General features: G+C 37.6%; 1 protein-coding gene across 1 annotated transcript in view; it reads left to right on the forward strand.

Annotated features, from left to right (window-relative positions):
• Positions 1 to 16,647, forward strand: part of RPS6KA3 (ribosomal protein S6 kinase A3) — an 86,251-nt gene extending 69,604 nt beyond the window's left edge. Inside the window, 6 exon segments of the mRNA XM_086615496.1 lie at positions 2,526 to 2,687; positions 6,465 to 6,626; positions 6,826 to 6,902; positions 8,037 to 8,154; positions 10,321 to 10,461; positions 12,567 to 16,647. Of these exon segments, the coding sequence (XP_086471622.1) occupies positions 2,526 to 2,687; positions 6,465 to 6,626; positions 6,826 to 6,902; positions 8,037 to 8,154; positions 10,321 to 10,461; positions 12,567 to 12,695 (789 nt within the window). The 3' untranslated portion in view covers positions 12,696 to 16,647.
• The last annotated feature ends 1,462 nt before the right edge of the window (positions 16,648 to 18,109 follow it).

Raw genomic sequence — 18,109 nt, forward strand, 5'->3', positions numbered from 1 at the left:
TATGTAATTTAATTCTGAAGGTGTTTGGATTGAAACAATGGATATTCAAAATACCAAATTCTTTCTGCAATGCCCAGTCCTCTGAGGTTTTTCTTTCTGATTGTTATCAGTGGTCTTTTTCAGTTACACAGTATATAAACAAAAGAAGGAGCTATATTGTGCTAAATCAGATGTCCTTCTTATCCAATATCCTGCCTCTGGCAGTGGCCATTAGTAGATGCCTCGGAAACAGTGAAAGAATGGAGGAAGCACACAGCTTCCAACAAACCATTACCTAGAAACTTCCTGTGCCAGACCATTATATGTATTTTACCCTTTTTACCTATTAGTTACTGTTCTCTAACAGAACTTTCGTCCTGTTTGAGTTATTTAAAGCATTGACTGAAGAATCTTTTCAGAAGCATTTTAGAAACCTGAATACACTATATCCAGTCTCTCTGTCCAAGTGCTTATTTATGAGTTAAAAAAACTCCTAATATATATGTGAAATCTTATTCACTTTGCAAAAACTGTGTTCTCTTTCTCCATTACATTATATTTTGTTCGTGTGCCTACATCTGGTTCTCACTCCGGTTTCCTCTAGTTTGCCTGGTACAAAAGACATACTGACTGATTTTTGGCATGTGCCAGGAGTTTGTTTAAAAACCACATTTATGATCTCAGTGTATTACTGTGCACCTAACTGTGAAGAAAACTTCAACAGTATTTGTTCAGTGCAAACAACTACGTGATAATGGCTTTCAACTGAAAGAGGGCAGATTTTGATTCAAGGAAGAAATTTTTTACGTTGAGGGTGGTGAGGCAGTGGAACAGGTTGCCCAGAGAAGCTGTGGATGCCCCATCCCTGGAAGTGTTCAAGGCCAGGTTGGATGAGGCTTTGAGCAACCTGGTGTAGTGGAGGGTTTCCCTGCCCATGGCAGGGGGGGTTGGAACTAGATGATCTTTGAGGTCCCTTCCAACTCAAACCATTATATAATTATAGAAATCATGGTGAGGGAGGGGAATGGTTTGTTTGAGGTGAGTTGTTGTTTTTTTTGGCAGGCAAGACAGGATCAGCAAGAGGAAGCAAATAAAATAGTAACCAAATGTAAATTTTGCTTGAATGCCCCCTGCAGTACTGAGATGCATGTGCTTTGTCACGTTAAATGAAATAAGCTTATTTCCTCATGTCATACCAGGGTCAGGGGGAGCATGCCTATTGAAAAAAAAAAAAAAATCTAAAATGCCAGTTTAGTATCTAGAATTAGATAATTCTGTTTTTTAATACAGTGTGATGTTTACAGTCTTAATACAACCACGTTCAGATGATCAGTCATTTATATTTCATGGGGGGAAAATTGCAGTTAAAAGAAAACATAGAGAAACCTGTCACGGCTTCCTCTCCTTAAGGTCATAAGCTTATAAATACTGCAGAATTATTCTTTAGCACTCTTACTCCTTTTTTTTTTTTTATTTGATGGGAAAATAAATCCTTTTAGTATAGTTAAGAGCACAAAAATTTCTTAGTTAGTACTTTAGTAGCCTGTATTTCCCAGGTAGCTTAAGACAAGGAAATTGGGATGAAACTTTTTTTTTGATTTATCTGGTATCTATTCCTAAATTATTTTACTTTAAGTGTTGATACTTAATCACAAACTAGTTCTTATTTCACATGTATTACTGAAGAGAACAATTCCAACATCACAATAAAAAAATAGGTTGAAATATAATAGGGAACAGAGTCTGTAAAGGTTTCACTAAAACAGGAACCACTTTCAGGATTAAGTTAAAACCCCAAGAAAGTGCAACTGAAATGAAACACTTAAATATACTGTAAAATGCCTTTTCATATAGTTCAGTTTGCAGTGCCCTCTGGTGATAATATAAATAATCCTCACCTGTTGTTTCCTGGAAAATAAAAGCCATGCAATAATTAAGCCGTTTTCCATAACTATAAGTAAGAACTAAAATATACATATTTTATTAATTTTAGACTGAGTTAGGGTTTACATGCAGAGTAATGTGTAAGTTGTAGGTTTTTATCATAGCAGCTTTGTATGCATTAACTTCAGTGTTTAGAGAGGCTTTTTGAGGTGAACTTAGATTTTTTTTTTTTCTTGTCTGACTGTTCCGTTGGAATGCTCTCTGTTCATATTGTAATTTGCTGCAATAATTGCTTCTAGAAGTAGCTCTGGTTTGCCTTTAACTACTTTCCATTTATTACTACTTCTTAATTTTTCCCATGTCTAATTTAATTTGTTGCAGTAGAACTATGGAGGGAAAACAACATGTTATTCACCCTTTTTGTCTTTAAATGTTTGCATGCCAGCATTTTTGTTATTTCATTACTGTACTACCTTTTTGCAGAAGGTTTTGTGTGTGTTCTGAAGATGAGCAATGTTTTGGATAGTGCATGGAGTGAGAAATATGGGAAAAGAATTGAAGAAAACAGCTTGTGGACGTGCCTTCACTATCTCTGTGCGTTTCACAGGAAGGTAGCAGAGAATAAGTATTTTGAAGTTAACATCTTTATGTACTTTTTGCAGGTGTATGATGATGGAAAATATGTATATGTAGTAACAGAACTTATGAAAGGAGGAGAACTACTGGATAAAATTCTTAGGCAAAAATTTTTCTCGGAAAGAGAAGCTAGTGCTGTTCTGTTCACAATAACAAAAACGGTTGAATATCTCCATGCTCAAGGGTAAGTTTTCATCTCAGACAAAATGCTTATGCATGTTAATATTCTTCTCTTTCAGAAACATAAACTTATATCTTGATATGTTCTTCTATGTAGTAATTAAGTAATTTTTTTTTTGTAAATAATTACATTGCAGCAGGAATTTGTGTTGAAATCAAAATATTCCTCATCACTTGTGTAGATGTCTAGATAAAGGAGATGATGCAACTGTTTCTCTTGTCCTGCATGCAGTCTGTCAGCAATTCTGTGGAATATATTGACTAATAGATAGGATATGAGAGGAAATAAACCAGGGAGAAGTGCTAGGACCAGTGCTGTTGCTTAGCCATGGAACCTAACATAATTGCAAACCCGTCCTGTGATAACCCCAAAAATTTATTTTCCACCTATTGCACTGGTAACTTCTTCCACTTCATGGTTTTGAAAAGCATGATTTATAACTGGTAACTCCTGCATCTCAGGGTCGGGGAGTGGTATTGGACTGTTAATAGAAAGAAAATTAATGCTTCAGGAAATTAATTGACGGCAGGGGAAGTAGTTCAAGGTAGAGAAGGCAAGTGTGACAATTGCATGGCAAAAATTAAAAAATGTGTTGCATTTTCAAGTAAACAAGAAAAGGGGGATAGAGGAAAAAGCAGAAAGTCAGGGTGCAAGGAAAAAGTCAACCTGCTAACACCTAATGTTATTATCTAAGAAAAGTTACTTCAGAATGGATAGTACTGCATTAGATCACATGCTCTGTGGAACTTTTACTTTTGCAAATTTTTGGGTCGTCTTATGTTAAGGATGCTTCTGCATGAAAGATGGTCATATATGTAAACAGTAAGCACTTCAGTAGTCTAATTTTTGTCTGGAAGAGTCCTCCCTATCTTCAGTGGATTTTTCCTTTGTAGCTCCTTTGGATACCTGTCATGGTTTAATGGGGAAAATAATTAAAGGGGAAAAGGGAAGTACACTCATGGGTTGAGATAATACGTTGAGAATAATAACGACAAAATAATAATATATTAACATATATATTTAAAAATTATAATAATATATACAAATGAGTGATGGACAGTATAATTGCTCACCACCCCGTGACCAAACACCTGTCCTGTCCCAGCAAGTGATCTTGAAACAGATAAATCCTGACACCTCAATCCCAGACAAGTGAGAGGTCTGAAAAGAGAGTGAAAGCGAGAACACCGAGAGTCCGTGCAAGACCCCCAGAAGAGAGAGAGAGAGATTCCAACTTCCTGGTCAACCCTTATCTATATACTGGGCATGACTTGCATGATATGGAATATTCCATTAGTCAATTTCAGCCTCAATCCTAAACCTAAACTCAAGTCATAAATTAGAAGTTGTGGGCCCTTTGTCCAGCTATACTCTGCCCCAGGCTGTTGTGCTCCTGCACACTGGCAAAACAGGGGAAGCTGAAAGGTCCTTGATGTCTTAGTACCAACTATAAACATCCGTGTGCTATCAACATTTTTCTCATAACAAATCCCATAGTACATCCAAAACACAGCACTATTCTAGCTACTAAAAAGAAAAACTAACCATCCCAGCTGAAACCAGGGCAACACCAGAGGAGCTCATTTGAATATCGTGTTAGGTAATGTTTGGTTTGACAACTCTTCCCAGAAGGATTTTCCTCTTGACATTCATAGGATACTTTTGAACTGAAAAATTAGCTAAGCGAGGAATGAAATCCTCCTCTTCATGGTAAGCAATACTTCCAACTCTCACCCAAACCATTCTAAAAGTATTAGGACCAGCGTACAAAAATTAAGGGTTGGCACAATAGACATCCTAAAAAGGATAAACAAGAAGTATCATGTCATCTTGGAGCAGAGTACTTCTGCATGCTGGTAGATAATCGAGAATGCTAATCAAAAACATGATGCTAAGAAATAAGGAACTGAAATGTCCTGCATATTGTTTTGCTCTTTTCCTTTGCTCTAAAATAAAATGTTATTTCTGTGCAAAATATCGATGTAATCTAAGCAATCTGACATCTTTTTTAAATTGACCTTTAGGAAAACAGCTTAGTACAGGAAGGTATTTATTCTTTGACATAAACATCTCAATTACTTAGGAATTAGTGTTTGGATTTTAAGTAGACTGTTACACTTTCTCTTCCTCCCACTTGAGAATTGCTTCCCCTTCTTCCAAAAAAAGTACAACTCAAGCAGACTGGTCTAGAAGCAGTCTGCCAAATCCTCAGCTTTGTGCTGCTTCCGTTGCCCACCTCTTCCTTTTTACCCCTTTTAGATGTATTTAAATAAAAACCAAACCACCAACTGAAATAAAACTGGGGGTGGGAGGGTGGTGTCTGCCTCTGGAGCAGTAAAGGTTGTTTCATTCATCACTTGGAGAAGAAGGGTTGTTAGCTATCTGAACTTCAAAAACTGAGGGCTACCAGGAGCCGGTTCTCTCCTACACTGACATCTCAGGCCTGGATGATCCCCTTAACATCTACTGTTCCAGCACAAATCCTTTAATACCATTTTGTATATTTCAGCTTACAAGATACCTATTTCCATAATTTTATTTATTTTGTTAAATCTGAGAATTGCAAAGTATTTGCATGCAGAAAAAGCCTCTACTCAACAGATTACTGTGTTAAATGGTTTTGCAATCTGCAGACCCTTTGCAGTCTTTTACTTCTCGGTTTTATATTACTTTCCTGAAACACTACTAGCTTTCTGGAAGAGTGCCTAGAGCTTCTGATTCTGCACATCATTTACTTGCAGGAGTTTTAGGGTATCTTCTGATTCCAATGTGATTACCTTCTTGGAAAAGATTGTGGTGAAACACTTCAAGAAGAAATGAGTCTTCCATTCAAATTTAACCACGAAGAGCTGTATTTAATATTAATCAAATACATAAGACAATCAGGAAGATAAAGACCTTCATAGCAGGTCTATTTAAATATCTAAAAGAGGACATTTAGATCCACTCTACTGTTTTATGGCAGTGTATACCCTTTTTTTTTACAGAGAGCAAAGCCTCTAGAGACTTTATTCTAATTTGTCTTGTGAAAAAATCTAACAGGTCGTCTGATTTCAAAGACTGCACTTGCGCATTCGAGGTTTTATTGAGGCTTGTTTATAACATAGCTTCAAGTAAGATAAGATTCATTCTGCTTGAACTTTGGTAGCCACTACAGTTTTGTCAAACATTTTGCATCTCAAGCCCGTACGAGACAGCCTCTTGGGAATAACTACAGGCTTTTTTTGACATGCTAGTCCATTAGGAGAATACCTTTTATTTTTTTTTTGTAGAACAGTATTAAAATTCCTCCTTAATCAGGCCTTAAATGTTTGTGCTGAGATTAATTCAGGTTATCTGAGTGAAGAGGATGGAATATAGATGGTTACTCCAACAGTAACTAGTGTGTGGTTACATAGCACAGTGGTGCATCAGCAGCTCTGGACATCCATGACTCCAAAGATATTACTAGGCGAAGGTTCGGATTTGTAGGTATCCATGTTAAAAGAGAAAATATATATATTCACCCATTAGAGCAAGACATCTGGAACTATCGTACAGATAAATTTGGGGATAGTCAGATGCCTGGAGGGGCCTTTATAGTTAGAGTTTCCAAATTAGAATTTTAGCACTTCAGACACCACTGAGCATCAAAGTACTGCAGCTGATGTTAGAAGCTGGAAATCTGGAAACTGGTTGCTGATGGGAGATGTGAAATTAAGTAGCAGAATTGATAATTATAATATAAAGCCTTTCCTATGTTTAGCTTATTGTATTTAGTGGTTTGTTTTCTGTTTTTTTTTAGGTTGTTCATAGGGACTTGAAGCCTAGCAATATTCTTTATGTTGATGAATCTGGTAATCCAGAATCAATTCGAATTTGTGATTTTGGCTTTGCAAAACAACTACGAGCAGAAAATGGCCTTCTGATGACTCCATGTTACACAGCAAATTTTGTTGCACCAGAGGTAAATACGAGGATAGCTTATATGCCTTGATTTGTTTTACTGGATTTTTTTTGCTAGTTAGATATTTGTTTCATTCTTGCATAACAAGTGAAATCACTTTGTCAACACGAAAAATTTGAAATCTCGCTATTTTTATGCCATAGTCAAAGCATTTCTAAGTGGGGTTTTTTTTTTCAGAAAAAATATTTGTCTCCCTCAGGTTTTAAAGAGGCAGGGCTATGATGCTGCATGTGACATATGGAGCCTTGGTGTTCTACTTTATACCATGCTTACTGGGTAAGGGTGATTTTAGTTTGTTTTGCAAACTAGTTTGCTTTTTTTTTTAGTTTTATTTATTTTATCAATATAAACAAAAAGAATAATAAATGTAAACAAATTCAACACTGTTGAATATGTTTCTATCGAGACACTGATTAATCTCAACTTTGGCTTCAGTGGGGGTAGAATATGCTTTGCCTTTAGTAGAATCCAAGTTTGCAGGAACTGATAGGAAAAATTCTTGGCTTCTCAGATCTCATCTATTTTAGATGTTTAATTTCTGCTTTATGGTGATTTAGGAGTAAGAATTGATGGTTTCATGTGAAAATTAGCTGATTAAGCAGCACATACGTTGAAGGAAAGACATGTTGCAAATATAATTACAATGCATTGAAGCATGATTGTGTGCAAAATTCAGCCAATGGATAGTTTGAAGTGATGCAGTTAGGCTATAATAAATGCAATAGAAATACATTTATATATGCAACAGAAATGAATTGTATAAAAGATGATGAATAATAAATTCAGCTATAGTTGCACAAGTTCAAAAGATAGTTGCTGTTGCACCTGCCAAATAGATTATCTTTTTATGCTAGATTATTCAGATTGCCATTTTGGTCAAGAGTTAACATCATCAGAGACGTTTTGGCATTTTAAATAAATAAGTGACAAACATATTTGTTTTTAAATATATGTCTTTTTTGGTTGTGGATATTCTGGTAACAGCAAGAATGCTTATAATGAAGCAAGGAAAATTGTTGCACTCCCCTTTCCCTACTATCAAAACAGCATTTGTTCTTTTTCAGACTCATCATAAAGTCTTCATTTAATTTTATAACAGCGTGTTTTATTGCTTCACTGAAATATGAAGGCTAAAGGAATACTTTCTGTAATTCAGTAACCACCAATACTTAGACTGCTTTAGGAGAAATCTAGTTTTCAGACCCGATATTGAGGGAATACATAGAGTAAGAACAGATCTGTAGTCAGTACCATGCATTTGCACGTGTTAAGATTAATTTCTTTTTATAGCTATTGACTATCTGTTGCCTAGAATTATGTTGAACTCACTGAATGTTATGATCAGAGTTATAAGAACATTGAGGTCCAGGTTATGGAAGTTATTAACACTGAAATTGTTTGGTTAAATAGCTACACTCCGTTTGCAAATGGTCCTGATGATACCCCAGAGGAGATTTTGGCTCGAATAGGCAGCGGAAAGTTCTCTCTCAGCGGTGGTTATTGGAATACTGTTTCAGACACAGCTAAGGCAAGTACATGTGCTTTGTCCTTGGGGGATGAGAAATGGATTGCAATGTAACGTGTCGCTTGTAATGTCTATGTTATATCATATATGATTGGGTAAGTTCCACATATTGTTATTGTTATTTTAAAATACTGATCAGATCCTTTATGTGCCTAGAAATTTGTTTTCTATTTATGATCCTTTCATGTTTCAACAGTCACTTGCATGGAGGAAGAAAAACAGGTGTGCCTTGTACTACAGTCATTAACAAGTGTCCTTGGAAATATAGTTTATCAGTATTCACACACATGCACAATCGTCTGTGATGAGAAATGCTATAATAAAACTTCATATGGAAGCCTGACATTCAAAAATCATACAAATAGTCTAAATCAGGATAATGAAAATACTACAATAATTACCATGTGCTCCACTGATTCAGGCTAGAAAAATAAACAGTTTTTCACATTTTTCTGTTTGGGTCAGTTCTTCAGAGCTACCCAAGACAGATTCTCATACTCTTTCAGTAGGATTTTGAACACTCTATTCTTTTAAGTACTTTTAAAAACTTTGGTCCTTAAGGATGTCATATCTACTAAAAAACAAAACAAACAAAAAAACCAAACAAACAACAACACTGAAGTGTTATACTTTCTTTTTACTGCATTTGTACAAAGTAAAAAATTTTAGACAACTTCATTTGTTTTAGGAAGTACATTTTTACAGCAAATAGATTCTAAAGTATGCAATATCCTTTATGCCCTTTCTGTGTAGCTTCAGTAAAGTGCTAAAGTTTTCCAAAAAAAAATCGTTGACATATGTTGTGCTCTTTCTTGCTAATTGATTTATTGATGTGTTTTCTAATGTACTATTTTCATAGCTTAATCGTTTTCCCCACAAATCATGTAATTCATTTGATTGACAAATCAACCTGTTAGAATACATGTTTACACCAACGTGGTAGTATCAGCTTTGTATTTTCTTCAGTGCCATTCTGGTCATTTGTACTTGGGAGTCTAGAATAAACCAAAACCTGTGAGTTATGAAAAAATCTTAGATTCCTTTTTAATACTACCTTTATGTTCGAATTCTTAATTTGAATTACAAAACAAAGAATGTTTTATATTAAAAATGTCCAGTATTGCTAATGTAACTTAATTATCTTAAATCCAATTGTAGTTAACTAAATGTGTTTTCTCCACAGGTAATTGCTTAATGTAGCAATGTTATTTATGCTTTACTCTTACTGACTGACATCTAAAGTTATCTATAAAATATTATGCTGCTGTATAAATTTGTTTTCAACACCTGGAGTGTTGTATGCAATTCTCACTACTATAATTTGAAAAAGATAAATAAAACTGAAAAGGTGGTAGAAAAAGATGTACCAAAACGAAGCTGCAAACCTTTTCAGACGTCAAGAGCCACTTCCATGTGAAGAGGGTAAATAGAATATGTGTTTTTAATCTCAGCAGAGCCGACTGACGTGACAGACAAAAAAGATACTTTCATTGATGATACAAAGAAGGAAAGACTAATTCCTTTTTTGTCATATGATGATTTTATTAGGAAATCAGGAATCATTCAATTAATATGTTCTGCAGAAGTTAAACAAGAAACAAAATTAAATACTTGTTCATGTGGTTCACAATTGTGAAATGGTTGTGAAGTGTTTGAGAAGGGGGGAAAAACAAAAATATAAGCAGCAAAATTAGTTCGGAGGGGAAGAGGTAAAATTCACTACGGGTACTTTTATGGCCAGCAGAAATACTAAAATTCAACTTGCACAGTTTTTGGAAGATTGTTAGACACTGGGGAAACATGCAAAGGAAGGATCATCTCTGTTTTCAGTTGTTCATTTTCAGTACTCATTTCCTACATAGCTACTTATTTGTCATTATTAAAAAAAAAAAAAATACTGGTATAGTGAGGTCTTTAGCTCAATGTGTATATTTTTGTTTGTGTATTTTGCCTAATTTAATTGGATACTTTCCTATTGTGTTACCAAACATCCATTAGTCATATAATTAAAAGATGCAGTGTTGGCATTGCTGGGCAGTCTTTCAGCTGTTTCAAACTGACGTTATGAACAGATTTTTATATCACTAAATTCTTCAGTTTTGAACTGTAGTCTGTTTTTAACTGAAATGTTACTGTTACTTGCATTGACTCTTTGTATGTTATTGACAGGACCTTGTTTCAAAAATGCTTCATGTTGACCCACATCAAAGACTGACTGCAGCCCAAGTTCTTAGTCACCCCTGGATAGTTCACTGTGACCAGTTGCCTCAATACCAGCTGAACAGGCAGGATGCTCCCCATTTAGTGAAGGTAAGTAGATACTTGTTAAGCTTGCTGTTTAGGCAAAATTAGTGTAAACAAAATGATTTTTTTAAAAAAAAGTTACTGTGGTATGTGTTTCCTGTAAATACTATTTCAAAGCTGTGATGACTGGGAGTTGCACCAAGCCATAAAGTGAACTTGTAATAGATTCATAGATTCATAGATTTCTAGGTTGGAAAAGACCTTAGAGATCATCGAGTCCAACCATCCCTAATCGCCATTAAACCATATCCTCAAGTAGATCATCCACCCTATTCTTAAACACATCCAGGGATGGGGACTCACCACCTCCCTGGGCAGCCTATTCCAGTGGCTGACAACCCTTTCAGAGAAGAAACACTTCCTAACATCCAACCTGAATCTCCCCTGACTAAGCTTATGCCCATTTCCTCTTGTTCTATCACCCATCACTAATGTAAAGAGCCCTTCCCCCACCTCCCCACCATCTTTTCCTCAAGTATTTATAGCCGTAATCAGGTCTCCCCCTCAGCCTCCTCTTCTCCAGGCTAAACAGCCCCAACTCCCTCAGCCGCTCCTCATAAGTTTTATTTTCCAGCCCCTTGACCAGTTAGTCGCCCTTCTTTGGACTCGCTCCAGGAGCTCAATATCTCTCTTAAAGCGAGGGGCCCAAAACTGGACACAATATTCCAGGTGCGGCCTCACCAGTGCCGAGTACAGGGGCAGGATCACTTCCCTGCTCCTGCTGGTCACACTATTCTTGATACACGCCAGTATCCCATTGGCCTTTTGGCCACCTGGGCACACTGCTGGCTCATATCAAGCCGGTAGTCAACCAACACCCCCAGGTCCTTTTCCGCCAGGCAGCTCTCCAGCCACTCCTCCCCGAGCCTATAGCGATGCTTGGGGTTTTTATACCCCAAGTGAAGGACTCTGCACTTGGCCTTATTAAAGCTCATGCCATTGGCCTCAGCCCAACGATCCAGTCTGTTCAAATCCCTCTGAAGGGCCTCCCTACCCTCGAGCAGATCGACACAGCCTCCCAGCTTGGTGTCGTCCGCAAATTTACTGAGGTACATTCAATCCCCTCATCCAGGTCATTGATAAGATGTATAATAAGATGTATAATAAGATTTCATAAGAACCCAGTCATGAAGAATAAATCTAATACATTTGAAAAATACTTTCATTGTCTTATGTTTCAAATTTATTGGACTTACAGTGGGAGGCTAAACTTCCTTAAGAAACCAGCACAGAAGAATCATTCTTTTGATAGTGAAAATGTTGTCAGGTGACTATAGGGGAGCTGAAAAATAGTTTATTTTGGCTAATTTTACAGTTTCAGAGGAGGCTAATCATCAGTGACTGAAAGAAAACAGTATACTTCATGATCACAGTATAAGCTAAAAGGAAGTCAAAAAGGCAGTGTTAATTATATGGTATCATACTGTTCGCATTCTGTCTGAAACACAGTCTGGTTTTGACCCAGATAAACTTCTTCACTTTGAACAAGCAGAGAGGAATCAAAAATAATTCTCTGTATTCCACCCTGCCTTCAATCCTACATCCAAGAATCCTTGTTATGCAACACGAAAGAGATCTGAAGAATATAATTAACACTCTGAGTCAGCTATTAGAAATTTTTAGCATCCAAAAACACAAGCGGAAAGAGGAGGAAGTTCTGATCCCATGGCTTACAACTTTTTTTTTTTTAAATAAATCTTCATGTGCTGAATAAAGTGGGAGATTTAAAATATTTTGTTAAAAAACTGAAATGGCTGTATAAGTGATAAGCAGAGACGGCCCACCAATGGGGTTTCATTCCCCAACTATTTCACAAAGCATGGAGAGAGCACTTAATTGAGCAATCTGGGTTTGGTTTTTTAAGCAAGGTAAAATTGCTTTAGATTGATCTGAAAACTATTTGTTACCCTAAAAAACACTCACTCCAGACACTGCTGGTGTTTGAGTAACGCAGTGGCCTGTTTCTGTTTTGTAGATGAAAGTAGACTGGAAGTTAAACTTGTTCAGAATCTCTGGCACTTTAGCGCTGTGTGATCTCTAGCATGTGTGTCAGTCACAAGGTACTCCCTCCTTTTTTTTTTTTTTTTTCCCTCCCCCCCTCTGCCCCACAGGGTGCAATGGCAGCAACTTACTCTGCTTTGAATCGTAATCAGTCACCGGTTTTGGAGCCAGTCGGCCGTTCTACTCTTGCTCAGAGGAGAGGTATAAAAAAAATTACCCTCAACAGCCCTGTGAAGTGACCTCAACCAGATTTTTGGTACCATGGCATAAGATGATAGCACAAATGATGGCGACAGGTAGCACATATCTGACAGATACCTGCAAGCACACTCTGTCCCAGCTGGTACCTATAATGCTGCTGCTCCTGCTGCTGCTACTGCTTTCATCTGTTCTCGCTTTAAAACTGTTAATGGCAAGTTACTGATCTTACTGGAGCTTCAAACAGAGTGACAAGTGGAAACACAAGGAAAACGATCATGTTGACGACTGAATAAACCAGAAGAGTTATGAGCGCCACCTCTGTCAAAAATACACTGAATAAAGCACTCTGCACCACATAGCATTATTTTTATAAGGAATATTTTTTGTCCCCTAAGATATTCTTCGTTACAGGTAGAGATGGACGGTTTATGTTAAGCACTTAGCTTAAACAATCTGTTTATATTAGCACTATATACTTCGTGCCATCCAACATTTTGTATGTTTTTGTAAACAGTTCACAAGCAGTACGTTTCTGTGCTGTTTCCTTTAATGTATACATGCCTTGTTTTACTTAGATATTATTAATCATTTTGACAATTAAGTCTGATTAAACAGTTCACCTGGATTAATCAGTATTGTCAGACAGCTCTAAAAGAAGCCTGACTGTTAAACAGCTATTGAATGTAATACTATGAATATGTATTTCTCCTTGCCTATGTCTTTTCTACATTTCCATGGTTTTGATGCTGCATGTCATGTTATGAAAATCAGGATACTGTTTATAGCAATCAAAATTTAAACAGTGGATCTTTCACCATACTATATATACAATAGGTAATATAACCCAGAGAAAAGATAACTTGCTCCATATCTCACTCTTGTCTTCTGTTCCCTCTTCCCTCCCTTTTATTCTCTCCCATCTAATCTCTGGACTCAGGAATCATTGCTAAATACTTTCTGATAGAGGACATGGTCTGTATTGTTTATTCTTATAATCCATTGTTAATATTTTATCTCTATTCTGTGACTTTTGTTTAAGCTGCAAAGGATTTGTTCAGTGAATGTTGGCATTGTAAGAAGAAAAGCAGCACTGAAGATAAGCAAACGTATTGTCTGCTAATAAGCGGAAGCCTGTGAAAAGCAGGTTTAAGCTGCTTTCATTGCGGTTGCAAAACTGATGGATCTCATATTTTGTCTTTTCTGATAATTTTAATTGACAGCCAAAGCAAAATGAGAATCAACCACGTGTCTGGAGTTAGAGAAGGGTCATTACAATTTCCCGTGAAAATAGTATTGTCCCAATCAGGTAAAACAAAGCTGTTCAGAGTGAGTGTTCTTGCTTTTCCCCAGATGGAAACAAGTTGTAATGAGGGTGAAAGCCTCATTTTAAATACTAATATAAACTTTTAATGCTCCCGGCCTCTCAGTGTCTTAAGTAATTAAAAGCACATCTTGATGGCTGGTCTTGAAAGATCATTGCCCACATGAGAAGGTGAACTGGAATGTGTTGAATTCAGCGAGAGTCCCACTCCACCAAAATGACATGCTACATCAACTCATCCAGATATGAAAATGGCTATTGGGAAATCAAGCTTCAGTAAGTTGTGGGTCTGGGTGAACAGATCTATGTGAACAATACAGTTAAACTAAAAGGTGCAATTTTGTGTTTTGCATAAGAAGGTTATTTTCTTGGTTTAGTGGTATTAAATTTCTTTTATAGTGATTAATTTTATAGTTTCCCTGAAATCATCAGAGGTTTGCTGAAAGGGAGAAACATCTTTATGACACCACAGATTTGCTCTAAATGAAGGTGAGAGTGTCCTTCTGCCACAAGTTTTTCTGAGTTCCTTGGGGAAGATTCCTTTGTTAGACTTGCAAAGAATCCCACTTTTATTGCCCTTAAAAATCTGTTGAATATTTAATCCATTATATAATTGCTAAGAAATTGGTTTTATGAACATGGATTCTTAAATTACCATAGTTCTCAGAAATTTGAACACGCAGCTCTTCCAAGCAGTTAGCGGTTTTCCCTTACTAGGTGCTCTAGCACTGAAGTTCCCTTTAGCTGGACATACACATCTGCCCTTCCTTCAAGAAACATCTTTAAATAGAAGCAGAAAAAGGCCATTTTACTTTTTTCTTTGACAGTGTCTGCAGTTCCAGAGGAATTTAGGAGAACCTTACCTTTCAGAAAGTGTATTTTCAGCTCTGTGAGCGATTGCAAGTCAGGCTCATCAAAACCTAGAAACCGTACCTTCTGGAGTGGCTTTTAAGTGTGTTCATCTTAAGGTTGTCGTATCCAGTCAACAAACAGGATTTAAAACTGCTACTGTTGAAATAAAGGGATGACAGTACTTGGTAGTGTGTCAATAATAGCATTTCAGTTCAGGAAGGAATTCCACGTGTGTTCTCAATGTGCATATATAGGTACCTGGCCAAGAACCAGTCAAAAGGAGGAAGTGTTAAGCTGCTTCACTATTGGCAATATTTATGTTAAAAGAACACAAAAGTACTTCCAGTAATTTTATTTTAGCCATATTTTGTGGCCCTCAAGCTCACTGGTCGTTAGCCAAATGCTGAAGCAAAGTTAACTCCTGCATTTTATGTATCCATGTTCTCAAGCAAGCTGTTAATTTAGTTCTAGACTGTACAGATGTTGCACTATGTCACGTATATAGTGGCATACGATGAGCATTTTAAATGCTAATACAACAGGGCAGTTTAGCACATGCTAACTGGAACGTGTTGAAGTCTAGATCCACTGTATTTTACTTTCTAAACTGAGATATAAAGGGCTCATCTATGCAGGAGGTGTATTTTACAGGCTAGACTTACATGGTTTTATGTACCTTACCTCCTGGTTTAGATCCACGTTCACAGCTTTCACATGGATTTTGTGGGTTTGTGGCTTCAGTTGTTAGAAGCTATAAAGAAATCCACATAATGCTTTTTTGAATGGCAGCGCCTTTCTATTAGAATGTAAGTATATATGACACGCTGTGTGAATTCATTGCTGGACGGCTTCTCGGTCTGCAAAGCATAGCAAGCGACTCTAGGATGCAGTCATAGAAGATAAAAAAGGAGAACTGCAGATACAGGTGAATTTTCTATATGTGGGCCACGGTTTAATTTTTTTAGTGTTAAATTACCACTTACTTGTGCTTGAGAGCTAGAGAGAACAGAGGGAAGAGCGTAGCTGCAATACTCGTTAAATGCCATCTATATGCAGTAAGGGCAACGTTCTTTATTCATAATCACTATAACGTTGAGTGAAACTTACAAGGACTTTTTCAAGAGAATATTTAAAACTTTTTTCTAAAGAGACAAGGGCATAAGAAAATAGATTTATGTGTCTGGGATTTTTTTGTGTGTTTTGCTTTTGTAAATGTGGTGTACCAACTAAAGCTGTGCTTTTCTATTATCGGAAGGAAGGGATTCAAAGTATGCCGGTCCTTAGTAAGCAGCAATGGTTAATAGATGAATTTCACTTATGAAAATGATGTAAATGATTAGCTTTATCTTGATACTCTTGACCTAATCAAAGGGAAGGTGTACTAAGGAGGGATGTAATTATTTTGCAACCTTGGGGGGAGGGGGGCGCGATCTACTTAAAACATTTTTAAAAAATGACAAAATCTCAGATAAAATATTTTTCTACGATTCTATACAATCAATACTTTATACTAGTTTTCTCAGCATGGCATGTCAGTGAGTCTAAGGTACTCTTCCAGGAAGTCAGTGGTATTGTACCTTGTTCTAGACCATTACAATAGCATCTGTTAGATGCTTGGCACTGCTGTCATAGAACTGAAATGCTAGTTAAAAAAAAAATAAAAGTGTACTGAATACTTTAAATGATTGTTTTATTCAGAGTCTGATCTAGGAAATGTTCCAATCATGCTATTAATGTGTAAGTAGAACTCTTCCAGATGTAACTATGAACAGTTCTGGAAAGATATCATTGCTTGTACTCCTGTCTAATGGCAGGTTTTGTAGTCTTCAAAAGAAATTGAAATTTCTACTATGAATAAACTTTCAGACATCTTAAAAAAAATAACGCTTTTTTGGTTAATCATTTGTCCTGCCCAGTTATAAAAGTAGTTGTTTGTTTGTCACTAACAGTGAACTACACTTGCAGCATACCAAGTGTGCATTTCCAACCAGAAAGAGTTTATGGTCAGCGTTTGTCAGTTAAAATGTCGCTCTATTACAGCATATTTATTCAGATCACTCTTAGTAAAGTAGGAAAAACACTAGTAATTCAGTGCATATCCGTACATATATATATATATAGGTAGCAGTAGTAGTAAATTGTTACTATCTCAACCCACGGGTCTCTTTTTTCTTCGATTCTCTCCCTCATCCCTGGGGGTGGGGGAGTGAGCAACTGTGTAGGGTTTGGTTGCCGGAGCGGCCTAACCCAGGACAGTGCTATAGACCCAGTGTATGGCACAGCAAGGCCAAAGTGCAAGAATATTGTATTTTAATATCCTGTAACGACTCTAGTCGGCTGTAGAGTATGACTTCAAGGGAGGCTGCTCAATAATACTTGAGATGCCTGTGTTGCTCCGGACATTGAAAATAAAGGCATATTTGGTAATTAATAAACCTTTAAACATGTGAAAAATGAGTACATAAGTACTCCATGAGCAACATGCCCACGTGTTTCAGCAGCCCACACAACTTGGAAGCTTACAAGGGTAACTATTTTAGCCTTGCCACCTGGAAAAAGATGGAAGATTCGGAAAAGTTTGCATAGTCTACGTACCATTACAGTAATTGTGATGGAGAATAGATGAGGACTGTACCCAGAGGCCTTGCCAGGCGTACCAAAGGAAAGCAGTAAGGGGGCGTGAAGAGAGGCGCGGCAACAGGCAGCACAAAGCCCACGGAGCCGGGGCGAAGAGAGAGGGCAGCGCCACGGCCCGAGTGAAATTCCCACCTCGGACCCGAGGCGCGCACCGCTGCGGCCCCGCGCCCGCACAAGGCTTTATCCTGCCCGCGTGAACTAAACGGGATAATCTGTAAACCTTGAGAAGCTCTGGAAAGGAAGGAAGCGGGGTCGGTACGGCACGGCATCCCGACGGCACCGCCTGGCTTTACTTCAGGCTTTGTAACCGTTTATCACTTAAGCGCGTAACATCGTTTTCCCCCCGGAGGGAGGCTCCCGCCAGGCTCGGAGGGCCTCTGCTGCCCGCTCCTCCGGGCACAGGTGTGGAACTCCTTTTTTTCCTTAAAATCCACCACAAAAAGTTCTCGCAATCCCCATGAGCTGCCGTTCCCGAAGCCGATGCTGGGCCCGGCGCTGGGACGAGGAGCGGGGGGAGAGCGGCGGCTGCCGGCGGGGAGCGGTCCCGGGTCGGCGGGGACTACCGGCACCGTTCTTTGGGATCGTCGTTGTCCAAAAAAAAAACAAAAAACAAATCCCAAACCTCCGCGGCAACGTTTCCGC

The sequence above is a fragment of the Tauraco erythrolophus genome, chromosome 1 (assembly GCF_009769465.1).
Source record: "Tauraco erythrolophus isolate bTauEry1 chromosome 1, bTauEry1.pri, whole genome shotgun sequence".
NCBI classification, from domain to species: Eukaryota; Metazoa; Chordata; class Aves; order Musophagiformes; family Musophagidae; genus Tauraco; species Tauraco erythrolophus.